General features: G+C 44.8%; 1 protein-coding gene across 1 annotated transcript in view; it reads right to left on the bottom strand.

Moving 5' to 3' along the window:
• Window positions 1-18,806, bottom strand: part of IFRD2 (interferon related developmental regulator 2) — a 27,256-nt gene extending 8,450 nt beyond the window's left edge. The window contains exons 1-8 of the mRNA XM_061617839.1: window positions 18,558-18,806; window positions 9,012-9,128; window positions 8,007-8,091; window positions 4,177-4,301; window positions 2,760-2,917; window positions 2,534-2,584; window positions 1,222-1,403; window positions 134-239 (exon numbers count right to left, since the gene is read on the bottom strand). Coding sequence (XP_061473823.1) covers window positions 134-239; window positions 1,222-1,403; window positions 2,534-2,584; window positions 2,760-2,917; window positions 4,177-4,301; window positions 8,007-8,091; window positions 9,012-9,128; window positions 18,558-18,603 — 870 coding nt within the window. The 5' untranslated portion in view covers window positions 18,604-18,806. The remainder of the gene's footprint in view (window positions 1-133; window positions 240-1,221; window positions 1,404-2,533; window positions 2,585-2,759; window positions 2,918-4,176; window positions 4,302-8,006; window positions 8,092-9,011; window positions 9,129-18,557) is intronic.

Genomic DNA, 18,806 nt, shown 5'->3' with positions numbered 1-18,806 from the left:
GCAGCAGCTTGTGTTCAACACCGTATTGCCTCGATACACAGCGGTATCAGGTAGCCACCATGACTAGAAAATGGCTATAAACTCAAGAGGGACAATGTGTATGCATCTAAGTATCGGAAGTGTTGTATCATACCTCCACGTCTCGGGCTAGTTCAAATAGCAGTGCAATTGTTTCACCTGCCACAATCCGAAGGTTAACATTATCACTGGACAGCATCAGAGGCAACTTGGGTAAGTGACTGTAGAAGACAGCAAGATAAGAACATAAGAGAAGTCCTGCTGGATCAGGCCAATGGCACATCTGAGTCCAATATCCTGTTCCCACAGTGGCTAACCAGCCCACAAGTAGAACCAGGATATCACCAACATGTCACCTTGCTGCTGAAAGAATTGCCCTGGCTGCTCATTAGCTACTGGGCTAAGTTCAAGTATCTGGTTTTGGTGTCTAAAACCCCATACAGCTTGAGACCAGGATACCTGAAAGATTGTCTAACCCTTTATATACCAGAGCTGGTTACTGCCCTCTGCAGGCAAGGGCCTCCTGCAGATACCATTTCATCAGGAGGTCAGTTCCGCACAACACAGGCAGTGGACCTTTAGCGTTGTGGCACCTACCCTTTGGAATTCCCTTCCCTTAAATATAAGACAGGCACCATCTTTGTTGTCTTTTCAGCGCCTATTAAATACCTTCTTCCAACAAGCCTTTTAAGTAGAGACCTTTATCCCTGTCTGCATCTGTACTGGAACTTTTAAAATATGTTTTTATTGTTTTATCACTTGTTGTTTGCCACCTGGGGCTCCTTTTGAGAAGAAGAGTGGGATATAAATTTAATAATGAATGAATAAATAAATAAAACCTGAGTGCAAGAGCACTCTTCCCTCCTGCAGTTTCCAGCAACTGGTATTCAGAAACATATTGCCTCCAACAGTGGAGGCAGAAAAAGATGGCCAACAAGGGAATAAGCCACCCATTCATCACTACAATTGCAAAGCCCATAGTGTACTGTGCAGAAATTACATCACCACATCTTTCCCAGCACTTAGCCCAAACCTTTTTTGCCCAGGGAGATCTGGCTAGCAAAGGCAACTGTGAGACTTCTACATTAAAGCATTAAATCCAAATTTTCAACACATGGTTCATCACAACTAGGACTGAAAAAGGCAGAAGGAAGGTTTCCCCTTGTCAGAAAGAAATTCTGCATGGCAAGGCTGGTCGCTCACTTGTCCAGAAACTTCTTGATCTGGGTGCTTGGGCAGATGGTGAGGAGCAGAGACCATGACTGGAGTGCATTGCAATGCAAGATCTGGAGCAGAGGACTGTGATGAGAGGGTGCCAAGTTGGCATCCTTGCTGCAGGAAGTGCCAAAGATGCCCTCCAAGCAGGCAAGACAGGAAACCAAGTCCTGAGAAAGGAACAGTGACCAATCAGTTCTCACAGAAACCATAAGAGGAACTAAGAGGATGCAATAAGCCAAAAGAGTCTCTGTTTCAATTGTCAGACAAACCACACTGGAATTTCAGGGTAATATCTGTACCCACATTATGCTCGCAATCGACTCTGGGAGTTATCGGAGTCCTTCTGTGCTTCAGGCACCGCTCACTTCCTTGAGCCACGTGTAGGTCTGCACTATAAGCTGTCCTGCCAGCATTTCTGCCATGATGTCCTTCAGTCATTTTAAATCCCAGCCTATACCACCCTATGAGCTGGACCATACAGGTTAGCAAATCAAAGTATTTAACCTAGGACCGCAGTGCATGTGCCATAGATGGCCCTTTTGAGAAAGGAGTGCGGGGTAGTCAGCTGGCACCTCAACTGCTACTCCTTAAAGCAGCAAGTCCTATTGCTACTTTCTCCACGGCTCCTTCACCTCTGAGGGGCTACGTTGGTCAGTACTGGGAAGTTGGGCCAATTGCACCTTTAGTTACTTTGCAATCCTAAAGCTCTATGGCATCCAAGGTAATTTGTCCTATTCTAGTAATAAAACACATCACCCTAAAAGCCTCCAAAGCACTGACAGTTATGTGTTCCCGCCCCCCAACTGATCTATTAACTTCTTGAAGAAAGGGTCCAAGGATGGCTAGAACACAAAAAAAGCAAAAGAGAGCTTCTGTTTGGGGTCTGGGGATTAATAAAAGAGCCAGAAATTGACAAAACCCTATTTCCTACAGAGACCTCTCAGGATAAAGAGCAACATACTCCTAGTCAATGACATTCCCAATTATAGGAAAAGCCTATCCCAGACGTTTGGGGGCCTAAAATCCTGCTTAAGTCAAAGGGGTTGGGAGAGGGATACTATTTCCAGCTTATTTTATTTATGTATTTATTTACTATTACATTTATATCCCACCTCTCCTCCAAGGAGCTCAAGGTGGCATATACCTCCCCTCCGTTTTATCCTCAACAACAACCCTACATGGTTGAATGGGGATTTGAACCCCGGTCTCCCAGGTCCTAGACCAACACTCTAACCACTATACCATATAGCTTCATTAGTGACAACCTCTCAAGTTAAAGCATTATAGCATCAGTTACCTCCATGTCTGCAGCAGCAATGTAGCAGCACATCCCAAGAGCAGTGGCGCACTACCGGGGTTGGGGGAGGGGGGTAGAAAAAGGAAGACAGAACAAAGTAACATCAGAGCCATTCTTGGTATTCATTTTGTGTCACACTTTTATGTAGCCCCTGGTAACATTTCCGCCCCCCTTCCCCCACAAGTGCTCTCCCGCATAACGATTTGCGTCAAGAGGCGCTACTTACGCTTTGCCGAGCAATTGGGCTGGCGGAGGAGTCAGTCAGTATGGTGATGAGGAGGGGCTTCAGGCTGCGGAACACCTCCTCCCCCTCAGGCCCTGAGCCCATCTGAAGGCACAGTAGTGTAAGAACTGTAGCAGCAAGGCATTGCTCCTCCCCTTTACCTGAGAGGAGGAAGAGAATCAGCTGACCTCTTTTCCGATACAAAAGATGCAAAACAGTGCAAGACATGTGCAAGCAATACTGAACACGGGTGGGGCAGTGATAGAACTGGGTGGGGGACACAGAGCACAAGAAGCGGTATCTTTTCAAAGTGGGACAGCACAGTGTCTCATAATATTCTAAGGTGGTTTTAACGACAAGGGGATATTAAAGACAGCAGCTTGTAGAGCAGGGATGGGGAACCTGTGTTCCCCTCCCCCGATATTGTCAGACTACAACTCCCATCACTCCTGACCACTGGCCATTCTGGCTGGGACTGATGGGAGCTGGAGTCCCACAACATCTGGTGGGCTACATAGGTTTCTTATTCCCAATGTGAGGATATTTCAAAGGCAACATCAAGAACACAGCAAAGAAGCATGCAAAGTGCTAAAATAAACAAAGAAATGCATCTCTATTCCTTTGCCACATAACAATAGAGATGTCATACAAACCTACCAGTCCTGCAAGGAAGGAAAGATGAAAGGCCAGCGCTAACATGGCTCATTTTGTTTCCCAAGAATTTTCATCCCACTTAGATTTAGGCAGTTAAAAAAAAAAAGAGGACTTTTCCTTCTTGTGGGATAATGCTATGGCACCAATTACTTCCCCCCTCCATTTTGAGAGTTACTACATTTGCCAGACTTCTCAGCTGCTGTGATTAATTGTGTCTCCAGTAAAGGCAGAAGATCTCCAGTTCCCAGAGTAAGCACCCAATGCAAGTGTTGGGGTTAAGAGACTGCAAAAGAGCCAAGAAGCCTTGGTTCAAAGTTCAATGGGTGACACTGGGCAAACTGCCATCACCCTCTACGTCCACTTGCAATATGGGGATAGCCACACAAGCCTACCTTATAAGACGGTTGTAACCATTGATGGAAAACATGTGTGGAAATGTTACTTAAAAGTATTATTTATAATCTTTACGTTTAACAAAAGTATCAAATTACAAAAGGACAATAAAGTATCAACCAGGAAAGGTATCATATTTAGAAAAGGATAAAGCTGCTGGCACAATCCATCCACACCACTTTCAAGACCAATTGTTTTCCATGGGAGAGTTACACAGTTGCTCAGTTCTCCTACTAAAACCAATTGGACTTGAAAGTGCTTTGATTCAACTGGATCATGTTCCCACATAGTAGTAGTAGTAGTAGCAACAACACTACCGCTGCTGCTGCTGCTATCGTAATAAAAACAGTCCTAAAGGCTGGGGGAGGCCCACCTTTCTTCAGGCACTTCTCTAAGGAGTCTGTGAGGGTGAGCCTGCGTTCCAACAGGAAGTCAAAGAGCGTCTTGGAGGAAAATGCTAGCCGCAGGCTCTCTAGAGCAACCTGCCGTGTCTTGGCGCTGGAAAGATGTTAAAAGACAGAGAGAAAGATGGAGTCATAACAAGGGTCTGCCTAGAAGCTATGCTTGCCAAGTCCTCCCAACAAGAATCCAAGTTCTACACCAAATAAACTCGACTCACTCAGAACAAATTATGCAAGCTCACTTCTTTCTAAACATGCAGGATTTTACTGTCAATACAGGACAACAGAGACTGCACATCGAAGTACAGAAACAGGTGTCATGGGGTAGGGCAAACAACTGTGCAAAGTACTGACAACAGGCCTTGCCCACAATTCATCAGCCTTGGTTCACAGTAAATATGAGGCCTAGAATTTTTTTTAAAACAATTAAAAGCAAAAGCCAAATTCTACATCTGCTATAAAATTCTGAACTCAAGACTGCTTCATTATGAAGTTAACAAGTACACCACATTTACCCTGTAATGCATAAAAGCAACTTTTTGGGAGATGGGAGCAGTGTGTAAATACCCCAAGGACCAGGCCCAACTGCTGCTTTCAGTAGCACATGGACATGTTAGCATTTCTATACATTATGAAATACACCAAAAGTATACATGATATACCAGTGTTCACCTCCTAGTTACATGGGGCGACAGATATCTGAATGCACATTAAGCCAGTGAAGTTATATGGACTGCACAGAGCACACACACACCCATTCAGTTCCCTCTGAATAATAACAAAGGATGCATGGCCAGAAGAGCAGCAGCAGTTTACACTGAGTAGTGCCCAGCAGTGCCAAGCATTGTGTACACTTCTGCCAAGTATTTCTCAATGGAGCTGCAACCAGCATGCTAGGGTCCAGTGATGCTGTTGCCGTAGTTTTCACAGAGCTGTTCAACATGTTAAGAAGGGGCTCAGTTCTCCGACTGCCAATACTGATGTAGCCAAAATGGTTACATTAGTGTTATGTATCCATACACAAGAGGGAGGTAAAAACAGGCTTGGAGGAACTGAAAGGTTTCCAGAATTAAAAATAATGGGGTTGGGGGGTTGGGACCATAAACAGTCCAGTAAGGACTGAGCATCCTCAGGGAGCACAGAATGCTGACTGACTTGTGGGGTGGAAAAAAGAGGAAGTATCCTGGAAGAGGGCATGGCTAGCATCCTGAACAGCAACACTCCACACAGCAACATTATGTTGCAGCTCCCACTGGTCTTATCTATGCAGAACCACTACAAGACACAAAGTCACCAAAAACAAAACGGTTCTTACCATAGTTTTTTTTAACAGAGGTAAGAAAAATGCACAGACTCTCCCTTAACTGGTCAAATATAATGAAAAAAGTAGGTTGCACCTAAGATCTATTTCAACTATCCTCATCCTCCTATCCCTCAGCTCTGGAGCTCAGAATGGTTGCAGTGACTGTTCTCAGTCAGCTTGGTGTGCTATGCCAATAGCAGCGTAGCTGGAGCATCCTAAGTTGATGGTGTCACTGCCTTGCAAAGTGCAGAGTCCAGCAAGCTTGGGGACATTCAGGTTTAATTCAGGCATCGTACAAAGCTATAGGTTATGCTAACCATAGTTTAAAGCCCAAGCTTTATGGTTAGCATAACCCATAGCTTTGTGTGAGTTTCCAAACATACAAGCAAAAAATAATTTAGATCTACTTGTTTGCTCTCAATTTCCACTTGCTCAGAATTCCAGGGTCTAGATGCAGTAGCTTCCAGAAGCAGTTAGTATGCCACTTCACATCACACTAGCAGTCCACAAATTGGTCGCTGCTGTGCATGAAGCTTGAGTGACTGCAGCGAGCTCTCACTCCCCCTTATCCTAGGAAACAGAAGAGGCCTGTTCCCTCAGCTATGGTGCACTTTAGATGCATGACAAGCACAGCACTACATTAGCGGTGAGCACAATTTCTGCTGGTTAACAAGGACAAAGTATGCACACACCCCACATCACAACAACACATAATTAACACAAACCATAGTTTGCAAACCCATTTCAGAGGCCCACTGTGTATAGTTTGCAAGGCACTTTGAGGGTAAAGTTGCTCGCCTCCATAGCAGCCTTGATGCCCCCTCCACATCTACTGTAGTCCCCAGTGAGGTGACCAGTGCAATGTCTGCTGCAACTTCTTGGGAAAGGTTTTAGTTGATGCAGCCTGATGACGTGGACAAGGTGCTTGTGATGATGCAGCCAGCAACGTGTTGTCTCAACCCTTGCCCTTCTTGGCTTATTAAAGCTTGCTGAGGGGGTCTGACCGAGTGGATCCAGGGTGTGGTCAATGCATCATTGTGGGAGGGAGTGGTTCCAGCCGCCTTGAAACAGATGGTGATCCAACCAATCCTGAAAAAGCCCACCCTGTATCCACTGGTTTGTGACAACTACTGACCTGTTGGGTGATTGAGAGGGTTGTGGAGCAGCAATTGCAAGTACTCTTGGATGAAACAGATTATCGTGCCCATCCCAGTCTGGGTTCAGGCCTGGTTATGGGACTGAATCAGCCTCGGTTGCCCTGATGGATGACCTTTATCAGGAGAAGGACAGGGGGAGTGCGACCCTGTTATTCTTACTTGATCTCTCAGCGGCTTTTGATATCATTGACCATGGTATCCTTCTAGGCCGACTTGGTGAGATGGGTATTGGAGGCACTGTTTTACAGTGGTTCCAATCCTATCTCCCGAGTTCAGATAATTGGTCAGTTGCTGCTTTGGATGGGGTCATACTCCCTCTGAAAGAGCAGATCCATAGCCTGGGATTGCTCCAGGATCCACCTTTGTCACTAGAAGCCCAGGTGACTTCCATGGCTACAAGTGCCTTTTACCAGCTTTGGCTGGTAAGACAGCTGCAGCCGTTTCTGGACCAGGATAGCCTGACCACTGTTGTCCATGCACTGGTAACCTCCAGGCTGGATTACTGTAATGCGCTCTATGTGGGGCTGCCCTTGAGGTTGGTTCAGAAGCTGCAGCTGGTGCAAAATGCGGCAGCGAGACTGCTCACTGGAGCAGGGTATCGCCAACATGTCACCCCGCTGCTGAAAGAATTGCACTGGCTGCCCATTTGCTACCTGGCCAAGTTCAAGGTTCTAGTTTTGGTGTACAAAGCCCTATACAGCTTGGGACCAGGATACCTGAAAGACCGTCTTACCCCTTATATACCCAGTCGATCACTGCGCTCTGCAGGCGAGGGGCTCCTGCAGATACCATCTTATCAGGAGGTTCGTTCCGCACAATATAAGAAACGGACGTTTAGTGTGGCAGCACCTACCCTGTGGAATTCCCTCCCTTTGAATATTAGGCAGGCTCCATCTCTGCTATCTTTTCAGCACCTTTTGAAGACTTTTCTCTTTCAACAAGTCTTTTAAGTTGAGACCTATCCCAGTCTGCATCTGTGTTAGAATTGCTTGTTAATGTGTTTTTTTTAAATATGTTTTTAACCCTTTTTTTAAATTTTTTTTTTAAGTTTTAAAAATGTTTTTAACGTTGTTTTGTTTTAATGTATTTTAAGGTCTGTTTTTAAGATGTTTTAAAGTATTTTTAGCGTTTCTGTTTGCCGCCCTGGGCTCCTGCTGGGAGGAAGGGCGGGATATAAATCAAATAATAAATAAATAAATTTCAAGCCATGGTTTCCAATTCTCATTTGACAGCCAATCACAAGTCATGGTTTGTTCACTGAGACATCACACTGTTAAGTTTCTGGAACCATCGTTCGGCAGAACATCCAAATTTAGCCTTAAAAATGGCATATGTGCCTCACCTCTTATCCATCACATTGTCAATGCATTCCTTCAGTTTATCTTCCATCTCCTCTTGCTGTGCCTGCTCATCCACTGCCTCACCTCCTATGAAAAGGATAAAAAAAGGGGAGGGAAGCATCAAAATCAGATTGGACCAGCCAGACTCACAGCTGCAGATCTTGCACTCCTAAAGCAAGGAGAACAAGGGTTGAAAGTCTGAACGGAGCTGGCAGAGCTGCAAAAGGATTCTTTATCCTAGCATTTCAACAGGCCTTTTGTTCACTTGTTCAACAAGCTTTTGGCAAGTCTTGAGTTACAAATTGTTGTGGCAGCTGCTATGACATTAAACTGTATTAGTTCAAATTGAATTATATTGTAAAAAATGAGGTTTAATAACAGCAACAAAAATGTTTAATTGTTTTGCTGAAAGCCATTTTGAGGACAAACTTGGTGGGGAAATGCCATACAATGTTTAAAATATGAAGTCCCTGGAAGTGTGCCTACCTGTGGTTCCATGGTGGAGTGTATGGCATCTATTACAGCATCCTAAAAATCTTCATTTTAATTCTCTCTACCTATCACATGCCCATTTGGGGTGTGTAACCTTTCTGGAGCCTTGTGAGTTAGTCTGCAGATTTTACTAGCCTTTTTTTTTTTAATGCAAAGCTATATTGGTAATTTGTAACCCAAAAGAATGAACTTTTCTCAGCTTTCCCTGTCTGACCACCTGGAGGAGATTCTCACAAGCCTGAACACACATTCAGCAGTTTTTGCTAAACCCTTTCCAGATATAGTCTCCTCTCCCCATTCTTTTTGATGAGTGGCAGGTCTACCTCCCCCCACCCCAGATACATGCACACACCCCTCTAAATGCTGAAGGGGAAAGAACCTTACAGAAAAAGAAAACTATCTTGCGGGAGCTTCCAGACATACATAGGTGTATAAGAAAGAGACTGTGGTTACAAGATCTAAATTTGATACACAGACTGCCAGAGTTTCTGCCACTAACTTCTGCCTACACTTGCCTGTCACTTCTTCAGCTACACTCGTTGTCTCACTGGCGCTGCTGTAGTGACTCAGCACTTCACTGGCTGCCTCGTCATCACTGGCCTGGGACTCCATCTTGGCGTTACTGTGAGCTCCTAAAGGAAGAGATGAAAAAAGGTCAGCACAAGTGACACGTTCACCTGTTCGAGAAACATGCTGAATTCTGCATTTCCCTAGAACACACCCCATCCAGAGATTGCAAAGTATGCCACAGAGTTTTCCTTTTCCCTACCTGCGACTGAGGACGACGACAGGTGATTATTTACCAAGAAACAATTTACCACAGTATGCAAGTAACCACTTGACAAGCTAGTTGTCTGTTCCAAAGAGCAAAGATTAGTTGACCGCACTTCCAGGTCTCATCAGAAATCCAGGGAAGCAGGAGAATAGGAACACAGAAAGCTGCCTTATTCCTAGTCAGACCTTTTGTCCATCTAGCTCAATATTGTCTACACAGCGACAGGCAGCAGCAATCCAGGACTTCAGATGGGAGTCTAGCTGGAGATGCCAGAGATTGAACCTGGGACCTTCCACATGCAAAGCATGTGCTCTGCCACTGACTTATGGCCCTGCGCCTAATAGTTCTAATATTCTACTCACCATTTGTCAGGACAATACCTGGGAACCCATACAGACAATCATTTCGCCACTCATCTGCACTTGTGGCAGAGAAACATCCTTTTTACCATTTGTCAGGGCAACACAGACAACCAAGCAACCACAGGATGAGAACACTCAAGGCAGGGCAGCTTGGTTATACGGGGTCATACCCTACCAAGTGGTTCCATGCACTGCTTAGTAAATGATCATCTGTATTCAGCCCAACGTGTTTGTCTGTGTATGCATAAACTTGGCACCTTCACTTTAACTAACTATGCTTCTCTTCTTGTTCTAGGGAAGCAGTTTAAAACCATCCTATGAAACCTCCCCTCTCACAAGCCCCGCCGGACAGGGATGCTATCCAAGATTGTACTGCAAAGCATGACAATGCAAAGCTTTAATAATGGAGTAAGCTAGAGCAAGCTCTGCTGCAGAAGACTGAGGTCAAATTCCAGGAAGGGAAGTGGGGGGCGGGAACGCTGTTTTCCCACTTACCTAAAGCAAGAAGATGAGTAGCCCAATCTTTTTACATCCCTGGATAGCAATTAGCCTGCTACTGCCTTTGGTTAAAGTTAGCACTGTCAGCTTAGGCACACCCTCTTGATAAATGTTCAAGGCCTGGACCAGGAGATAATCAGCACCATATTGGAAGGGGTTAAGGAGGCCACTTTTTACCCCTTTCTGACTTTGAAGACCAGAGCTTTATTCAGCATCCAGAAAAAAAAACATAGATTGTTTTCAGGAAGAAATAAGTAGAAGTTGTATGACAAGCAAATAAGAAAGTAGAATATCAGTTTCCGTTTTGTTAGTTTATTTGTTTCAGCCATAGACCATTATAAAGTTACAAAACCATAACAACCTGCAACACACAAGACAATGCTGCCACAAACATCAAAAGGTGATGTGAAATCCATAGAGCAAAACTTCACAAAATGGATCTTTGGAGTCAGATTGATCCAAATGGCAGGCAAACACAGAGGCGTCAACTTCTGGTTGCATTTCAGCCAGGGGTACAGCAGAGGTCATAACCTTCAGCATGAACTTCTTGCTGACATTTGCAATTAAAGGAAATCCTTGTCTCTTCTGTAAGTTTGACCAATGGTCACAATTCTTCAATAAGTGGAGAAGGAACTTATTCCACACACTCCCAGTTCCTGGACAGGTAAACAGTGGTGAAGAGCACTCTCAATGTCACCATTCAAAGGTGGACGTTATGAGATCTTCCATCTCATTTGAAACCGAGGAAAGCAATGAGTAAACAACTGGGCCTCCAAACCTGCAGTCAGAAATATGGGGGGGGGGGGGGCTGGACCTGATGTATACATCTTTACCCTCTCAGCAATCTATTTGAGACCAGAAGCCATAAACCTATAGAAAGCTTGAAGAGATACTTACACATACCAAACCACTAAGGCCTTTTCTTCTCTACCACCAAACTACCCCAGTTCCTATGGGGGAAAAACACTCTCGAAATGCAATGTCTGCACCAGCCTTTTCCAACCTGGTACCCTCCAGTTGTTGCTACAACTCCCATTATCCCCGAACAGTGGCTATTCTGGCTGGGGCTGACGGGAGTTGTAGTCCAAAACATTTGGAGGGCACCAAGTTCGGGAAGGTCTGCACTGCCATTATTGCCATTTATTATCGGTGTGCAAACTACCTTGTGATACTTAACTTGTCCCCCTCCTCCAACTTCACCATATTCATTAAAAGTTCCTGAAATATAAATGGAGAACCAAAGCAAAGGGAGCGACTATTCAGTGTTGTTCAGCGTGGCCTTGAATAAACTAGAATTCAAATCAAGGCTTCACGAGTCCAAGTTAACACTCGGACTGTTGAACTACGTTCATTGCTAATAAAAATGACACTGGGCTTGACCACTATCTGCTAAGGTACGCCAGCTGCAGAATAACGCTTGGTACCCAATTTAAAGGGCCACATTTGCCCACAGATCACAACAGTAGCTTCTATCAAGGCCTCATCCTGACTGACAAGTGCAAAGGCTCCTAAGAATGCACGCTGAAGCGACTCAAGCATGCTTAGCTGCCCGAGACAGCACTTTCACCTCAGCTAGCCCCATGCAGAAGCAAAGAGGGAAGCTGTCCAGGAAGGCAGCCAAGTCGCTATGCCAGTCCACCCACCCTTCCCCTGCTATACTCGGAGAGAATGTGATCAATTAGGCAGCACACAGCCCAAATGTACGGGTGGAGACTAGTGGGCAATACCTAAGATATTGCTGTGATAGAGTTAAGGAACATCAACTACAGTAAATGTACAAGCTTTTTAATTAAACAATGTAGTACGGAAAGAATGCCTAATTAACAAGCAAGGCTGTCGTTAGAGCTAGCAGGCAATGGACTGATCGCATGGCTGTTAACAATTCAAATGCACTGTTTCAGACGTCACTTTTGTAAAAAGTGGTGCTCTGCCTGATGAAAAGTGTTGGGCAATCCAGAAACCAAGATGTCCTTATAAGTCAGCAGAAGAGACCGAATCCATTTTCTATCTCCATAAAAAGACAAGCACGGGAAAGCCCAAGAAAGAAAAATAGGGCTAGAAATGGGAAATGACAAGGTTTAGGGCTAGGGCAGACTGTGGTAAAGAGAGATGAAAAGTTGACTCCTGCCCTCAGCAACAAGCTAGACTACAAGATAGCTGGGATATGAAACACTACTAAATCATCACCAAAACAGCAGCCAATACTAAGGGACTGTCACTCAAGGGTTAATAGGCTCCTAGCTCCCTGCCAGATACACGGAAACGAGCCTGATGAATGCATATTGCTGAGTACACAGCTGGGCTCCACAGTGCACAGGAGGGCAGCATGGCACCACCCAGTTCAAAGGGAGGCTAGAGTCAGCATTCTGAACCCAACAGATCCAGGAGGGATTGTTAGTCGCCAGGAGGCAGCAGCACAGCCATTCCAATCCAAACCCCAAGCATGCACAGGGCAACAAAGGGTTTCCTTTAACACTGTCTCCCTTGCAAGAACAATCATTTACCAGCAGGACCAGTAGGGATGCATGTATGAACTTTAACACACTGATCTAGCCAAGGTTGTGTTTATTCTGGGAGTCTACAAATGCCCTGCTACACTGATGCCAAAAGAACAGGACATTGAGTTCTGCCCTGCTGAGAGCAGCTTTGTACCATCTGGGGTGGTGCGTGGCTGTTGAATGCATGTCAGGGTGGTCCTCAATGACACTTGCATGGCACCTAGTACAGTCTAATCCAGTTAAGCCTGCAAACTCCTTCAAGACCCCCATCTGAAAGAGTGTGATTAAATGCAAGCTGGGGCTTCAACATCAAACCAGTCCCACCCACCCCCGTCTGCTTTGCTTAACATCCAGCCCGATGAAGAATTCTAGAGAACTTAAAAGTTGTCTCACTTTGGCGTGGTCCTAATAAAAATATTGCCCGGTTACAGATTTTGGATTTTTTTCTAATGGTCCAACACTGCTTCCTCTACTTTTCTAATGCTAATTGCCGCACTGGGATGCGGGTGTGGGTGCACGCGCATGCACAGATTTCACAGAACCTGTGGCTGGGGAAGGAGGGCTTATATTTCTCTCCCCTCTGTGCTGAGTCCTTAATCACAACCCCTTCCTGCTATTTAATTTTTATACACACATAAGGCAATCATTAATCACATCATTAACATGGAGTTAGGTTCTAGCACAGCCACCTCTAGCACTCTTTTTTCTTACTTCATTCATGGGCATGGGCATTGCCTAGAGCAGCCTTTCCCAACTAGTGGGCCACCAGATGTTGTTGGACCACAACTCCCATCAGCCTCAGCCAGCATTGCCAATGGTCAGGAAAGATGGGAATTGTGGTCCAACAACATCTGGTGGCCCACTAGTTGGGAAAGGCTGACCTAGAACAACACAGTGGTATCCACCTGTCAACAGCAACTAGGAGTCTCATGTGGCAAAGAGCAGGAGACAAAGACAAAAAATAAAACATAAGTCATCAGACACAATCTAGCGTATGCTTAAAAATCAACAAGATATTAAAATGCTTAACATTGGCTGTGCCTTGCCCATAGCAAATGTGTTCTAAAAACATTAGAGGGATTAAACAGAGCAGTGATGAGGCACTTGCAGCTGTCCAGATTTTGCTGGACTACAAGCCTCATCATCCCTGACCAATGGTCATGCTGGCTGGGGCTGACAGGAGCCAACAACATCTGGAGGGCCACAGGTTCTCCATTCCTGAGATGAAGAGAAAGACAGAGAGAGGTTGAAATGGTGTTTGGAACAGGCAAGAGAGTCTATGAGAAAGTCACAACGTTTGGAGGAGGAGAAAATTCAGAGAGTTTTTTGGAGGCAGCTCCAGTGTAACAGGCACACTTGGCAATATACAAGAGAAGCCAAAATTCTGGGTTTCTAAATAGAGACAATTCTGTAAGGGAATTATCTTTTTCTTGTTAGGGTACTGCCACTGATCTCTTAACTAGGAACCATTGAGCACATCCCACTAGTATCCTCAGAAGGATTTTTTTAATTATTTAATATACGAGGCAACTTATAAAATAAATGCTAATAAGAATGTTGGAAATATAGAAAATAAAGGCACAGTATAATATCAAAACAGCTATAAAACAACCTTAGTAAAGTCAGCAATGCAGAAGTAGATACAAACATCCAACAAAAACACTATAATTCAACAAGAGGAAGCCAACATAATCAGAGCACTATCAATGCACTGAACTAAGAGACCCAGGCAGATAAAAACATTTTTACCTGGTGCTGAATACAGAGAATGGTGGGCATCAGGCATACAGAATGGGCAACCCATAGGCAGGAGCCACCACAGAAAAGGTCCATTTTCCTGTTCCCACCTATGTGAACTGATCAGGTGGGGAAATTTTGAGAGGTACCTCCATAGATAGGCAAAGGCAGGTCTGAATAGGAACAGGCAGTCCTTAAGGTATATTCGACTTAGGACCCAGGTAAAAACAGCATTTGGAATTATACACACAAAAATGTTTACTGATCCTTACAGATAAGCAAGAATTTATAAAACCAGTTACTCCATGAACTGTTGATCTTCTGTCATGTTAGCCCTAGTATCAATAACAATATTTAAATATTTAAAATATATTTTAAAATTTGGCAACATTTAAAGTAGCAAAAGAGCTATTACTACTTAAACATAGCTTCAAAAGAACTGCATCAGATCTACTAGGAAACTTTTTATGATGGGGTGCAGCAATCTGTCCCTTGCACCATTTAAAAAATTGGAATACAGAAGCATGTGTGCAACAGCACCTGAGGCACATGGACAAAATTTCTGGTCATGGGGTATATCTTGAAAGCATCCTTCATCATCACAGAGAGCATGGCATTGACCCTAGCCAGAAAATGCTCTCCTGTACTTTGGCACAAATAGGTAGCTTAAATGAAGGGCACATTCTTTACTAGGGGGCACTTGGAATTATGATTGAAAACATAAGGGAAGCCAAAGAAGCTGCTTCAGAACTGACGAGATCTATATAAGCTCCATTTCTACATTCACATTCTAAAAAGAACCTCACCTACCCAAGCTTTACAACACACATGACACACGCATAGGAGCTTCCAGACAATGATCTGCTAATACAGTTACATAAATAGCATCAGCTCGTTTTTGTAGAGAGAGCATCCCATGCTTTCTGGATGACACCACAGCTAAGTAATAACCAGCTGAAAGACAAACAGCAGCCTTCCCAAAGAGTTCCACAGCACACAGATAAGAAACAGGTGCTTACTCCAGTACTGACGTCAATAAGTAAGCAGAAAAGGACTGGGGCGCTTACAGCTGTATGTTCTTGGAGCCAAACATATGTCTAATACACCTGTAAAGGTCACTAAAAGCTGTTTTTTTAAACATTCATGCATTATAGAATTTTAAAAGCAGCACAACATGCATTTTTTGAGGTTAGCACAATGCAAAGCCACACTTCCACACATAAAATTGTTTCCATCTCTCCAGAAAAACTCCACTAGAACATTGCACTTTATTACCACCTGCAACAGGAGAAGGTGTCTAGCAACACTGCCTGGCCTACTGAACCATACATGGGATCATATCATCATCATCATCATCATCATCATCATCATCAGATTTATATCTAGCCCTTTCTCCCAGTTGGAGCCCAAGGCGGCAACAACAGTTTGCCTGCTCAATGAAGGCACACTGTGGGCTTCCAAACCACATAATATTATTTTACACAGGGGTTAACCACCATGAGCGGTAGACAATCCAGGAATCTATAAGGTTTGAAGAGTTACACACCAGATAATAAGAAAGTTACTGAAACTTATATCTTCTATACTTGCATGCTCTCCTATACTGTATTTACTTCACTATGCCTTATATTTGCCCCCGAGGACCAACAGCCTACATTGCTTCAAGCAGAGACTCCTTTCTCACCCCAGCTTTACCATTCCAATGCTCACTTAGGGTTTGTCAGTGGGAGAGCAGCTTTGCCCACTGTTGTAAAAGTGTAACATTACATATATTGTTCCAGTTTCATGTATAGCAGCAAATAGGAAACTACTCAGTGGCGGCCACATGCCTGTGAAAGTCTGCTCCGGTTGAAATACAGAAAGCCCCATCATTGCAGGCCTTATTTATTTAAAATTGTCTTCTCTTTTTTAAAAAAGAAAAAATTGCTGTACAATATGGTGCTGCTTTAATTTTAAGTTACTTACCTGATTTTAACGTTCTACTGGGAAAAATGTTGTTTGTGATTACTGATATAATTATGTCTTGCTATTTATTAATGTATTGTTAATGTTTTTTAAATTGATTATTGGCTATAGATTGTAAATTAAAAAGCCGGAGGCTGCTTTGAGAGGGTCTGATCCAAAAATGCAACCTATAATCTGTTTTAAATAAATACTTCAGAGCACACAATTGGCTGTTAGAAGAAGGCAAAACATTTTAAAAGAGATTTACACCAAGGTATATATTAAAAGTTAGCTTCTTTATGGACTTTATTGGAAGCTAGAGGGTTTAATCCTCACCCTCTGTGGCACAGAGGCCTCTCAGAGTGCAACACTGTTCTAGGCTTATACTACTTCAGGCTGACACTTGACTAAATGCCCATCTATGCAAAGCAATTTCCTTCCCTAATACACTAATCACACACACACTTTGCTTTTTTGAGGGAGCTGGGTAAAAGTCAGATCCAGTAGAATTAATTGGAGCCTTGAAAAGAAGAGCTGGAAGTAGAAAAGAGGGTCACTCTTCCAACTTCTTCCTTCAGCTCTATGTACTCCCTATGGAAGAAAAAGGTAGCCACCCTGAACCACCTCATGACTAAGAGGCAGTGAGGGGGGAGGCTTCATGGACACCAGGGGAAGACCTCAAGAGCACCACTATGAGGACAGGCACCACTCTGGCAACCCTGATGTGTGTGTGTGGATTCAATCATGCAATTTCCCCCACCTGAAGTGTGAAGTGGTACAGACCACAAACAGGTTTGCCACCTCAGTAAGAACTGGAACGCCATGATTTAACCCTGGGTCCAACTGAAAGACAAAGCTAGATGAGCACACAAATGCCAAGAAAGAGTGAACACGCATGGCAGAACAGACGGAGCTTACAAGTGTTCAAGCTATGCTATGTAACAGCAACAAGCCCTGAGCAAAGACATTTTTGCTTATTACCTGGCCTAGGAAATCAGCAAACTACAATCAGCTTTTCATACAGATTAATCGGATACATTCCTGTTTGCACCAGAAAGAGTTCAGGTATTACAAAGGAGAAAATGGGGAATTTCAGAAGGTTATGGAAGGATTTCAGAGGATATGCAAGAAGGATTTCAAAACAAAAGTATGTTAAAGGGCCACACAAGTACTTCCATCTGGTTATGTTTCATTTCCACCTTTGCCTTATTTGGCAGACTTAACTACAGCTTATTTCATCGCTCAGTTCTTAACAGCAGCCCTGCTGGATCCCCCTAAAAGTCCATCAAGTCCAAAGTTCTGGTTCTCACATTGGACAACCAGATGCCCCCGAGAAGCCCAGAAGCAAAGGCCAAACCTCTCTGTTGCATCCCAGCACTGCAAGCATTTCAGAAGCACTGCCACAGCAGGAGAGAAAAGGTAACCTGAACGTAGCTCGCTACATGACACATGTGCTTCTCATAGCATGCAGCGGGGTTCCCTGTGAGAAAACAAAAATACACCTGCAATCTTCAGAAATACCAGTCTTCACCTGGGCTTCATGCTGCTACCTAGCCTCCACCCCCATGAAGCAGGCCAGCAAGGTCAGGGACAAGAAGGGTGTCTCCAGATGGGATTTGCAATTGGAGAATGAGGAAAAGGAAAATAAGGTAGTTCCTTTAGGAGGCCATGAGGTAAGGTTGAGGGATAATCACACTTCAAAGGAGAGCACCGCAACTTGCGAAGAATGTCCCTGGAGACCATACCAACTCCTTAACGGGGCCGAGACCAGCCCTTCCCTCCCAAAAGTGGTTTCCTTTGTTAAGTCCAGCGACCCGCGCTTCTACTCCAACCACAGCAGAGTGCAGAAACTGGGGAACTCCCAGCTGATCCCAACTTATATCCCTTCCCACATCAACCTCTGCATCTCCCGCGCTTTGGAATCGCTAACCGACTACTGCTCTGCCAGCGATCAGCAAGACAGCCCAGGTTGGAGCACAAGAAATCTAACCTACACGCGAGCGAGCGCTACTCTCTCTCTCGACACGCGGCACTCCGGCCTCGGCGCCAGCGCAACAGCTGTTAGAGATCCCAGGGCAAAACAGAAGAAGCACCACTTGCGGATCAAGTTTCTGATCCGGATTCCTCCTACTTCTCTTCCTCCTCTGGTTGTAGGTGAAAGCAAGCCCCCGCCTCTTCCACCCCGCTCCTAGCCAAACACCGGCCAAAGGCGAGCAGGCAAGCGACCAGCATCTCTCGCTCACTCACCTCGGCCGCCTCTGCGGGCTCTGTCGCCCCGGCGTGATCGGGGCATGGCCGAGCTGGGCGTTTATCAGGAGGCGACTTCAGGTCGGGCGGAATCTCTACGTTGCGGATTGCTGGGGCCGGTCGCTGCCTGACGGGGGAACCACGCTGCTTGCTCCACCATCTTCCTTTACTTGATTGATCACTCGCTCGCTTCCCCTCCTCCCTTCAAGCGAGTGCCGGTGCCGCCACCGCTACCGCCGTGCCCTCTGG

The sequence above is a fragment of the Rhineura floridana genome, chromosome 3 (assembly GCF_030035675.1).
Source record: "Rhineura floridana isolate rRhiFlo1 chromosome 3, rRhiFlo1.hap2, whole genome shotgun sequence".
In the NCBI taxonomy this organism is placed as follows: Eukaryota; Metazoa; Chordata; class Lepidosauria; order Squamata; family Rhineuridae; genus Rhineura; species Rhineura floridana.
The sequence above is the reverse complement of the archived record's forward strand: the minus strand, read 5'-3'. Positions and strand labels throughout refer to the sequence as shown.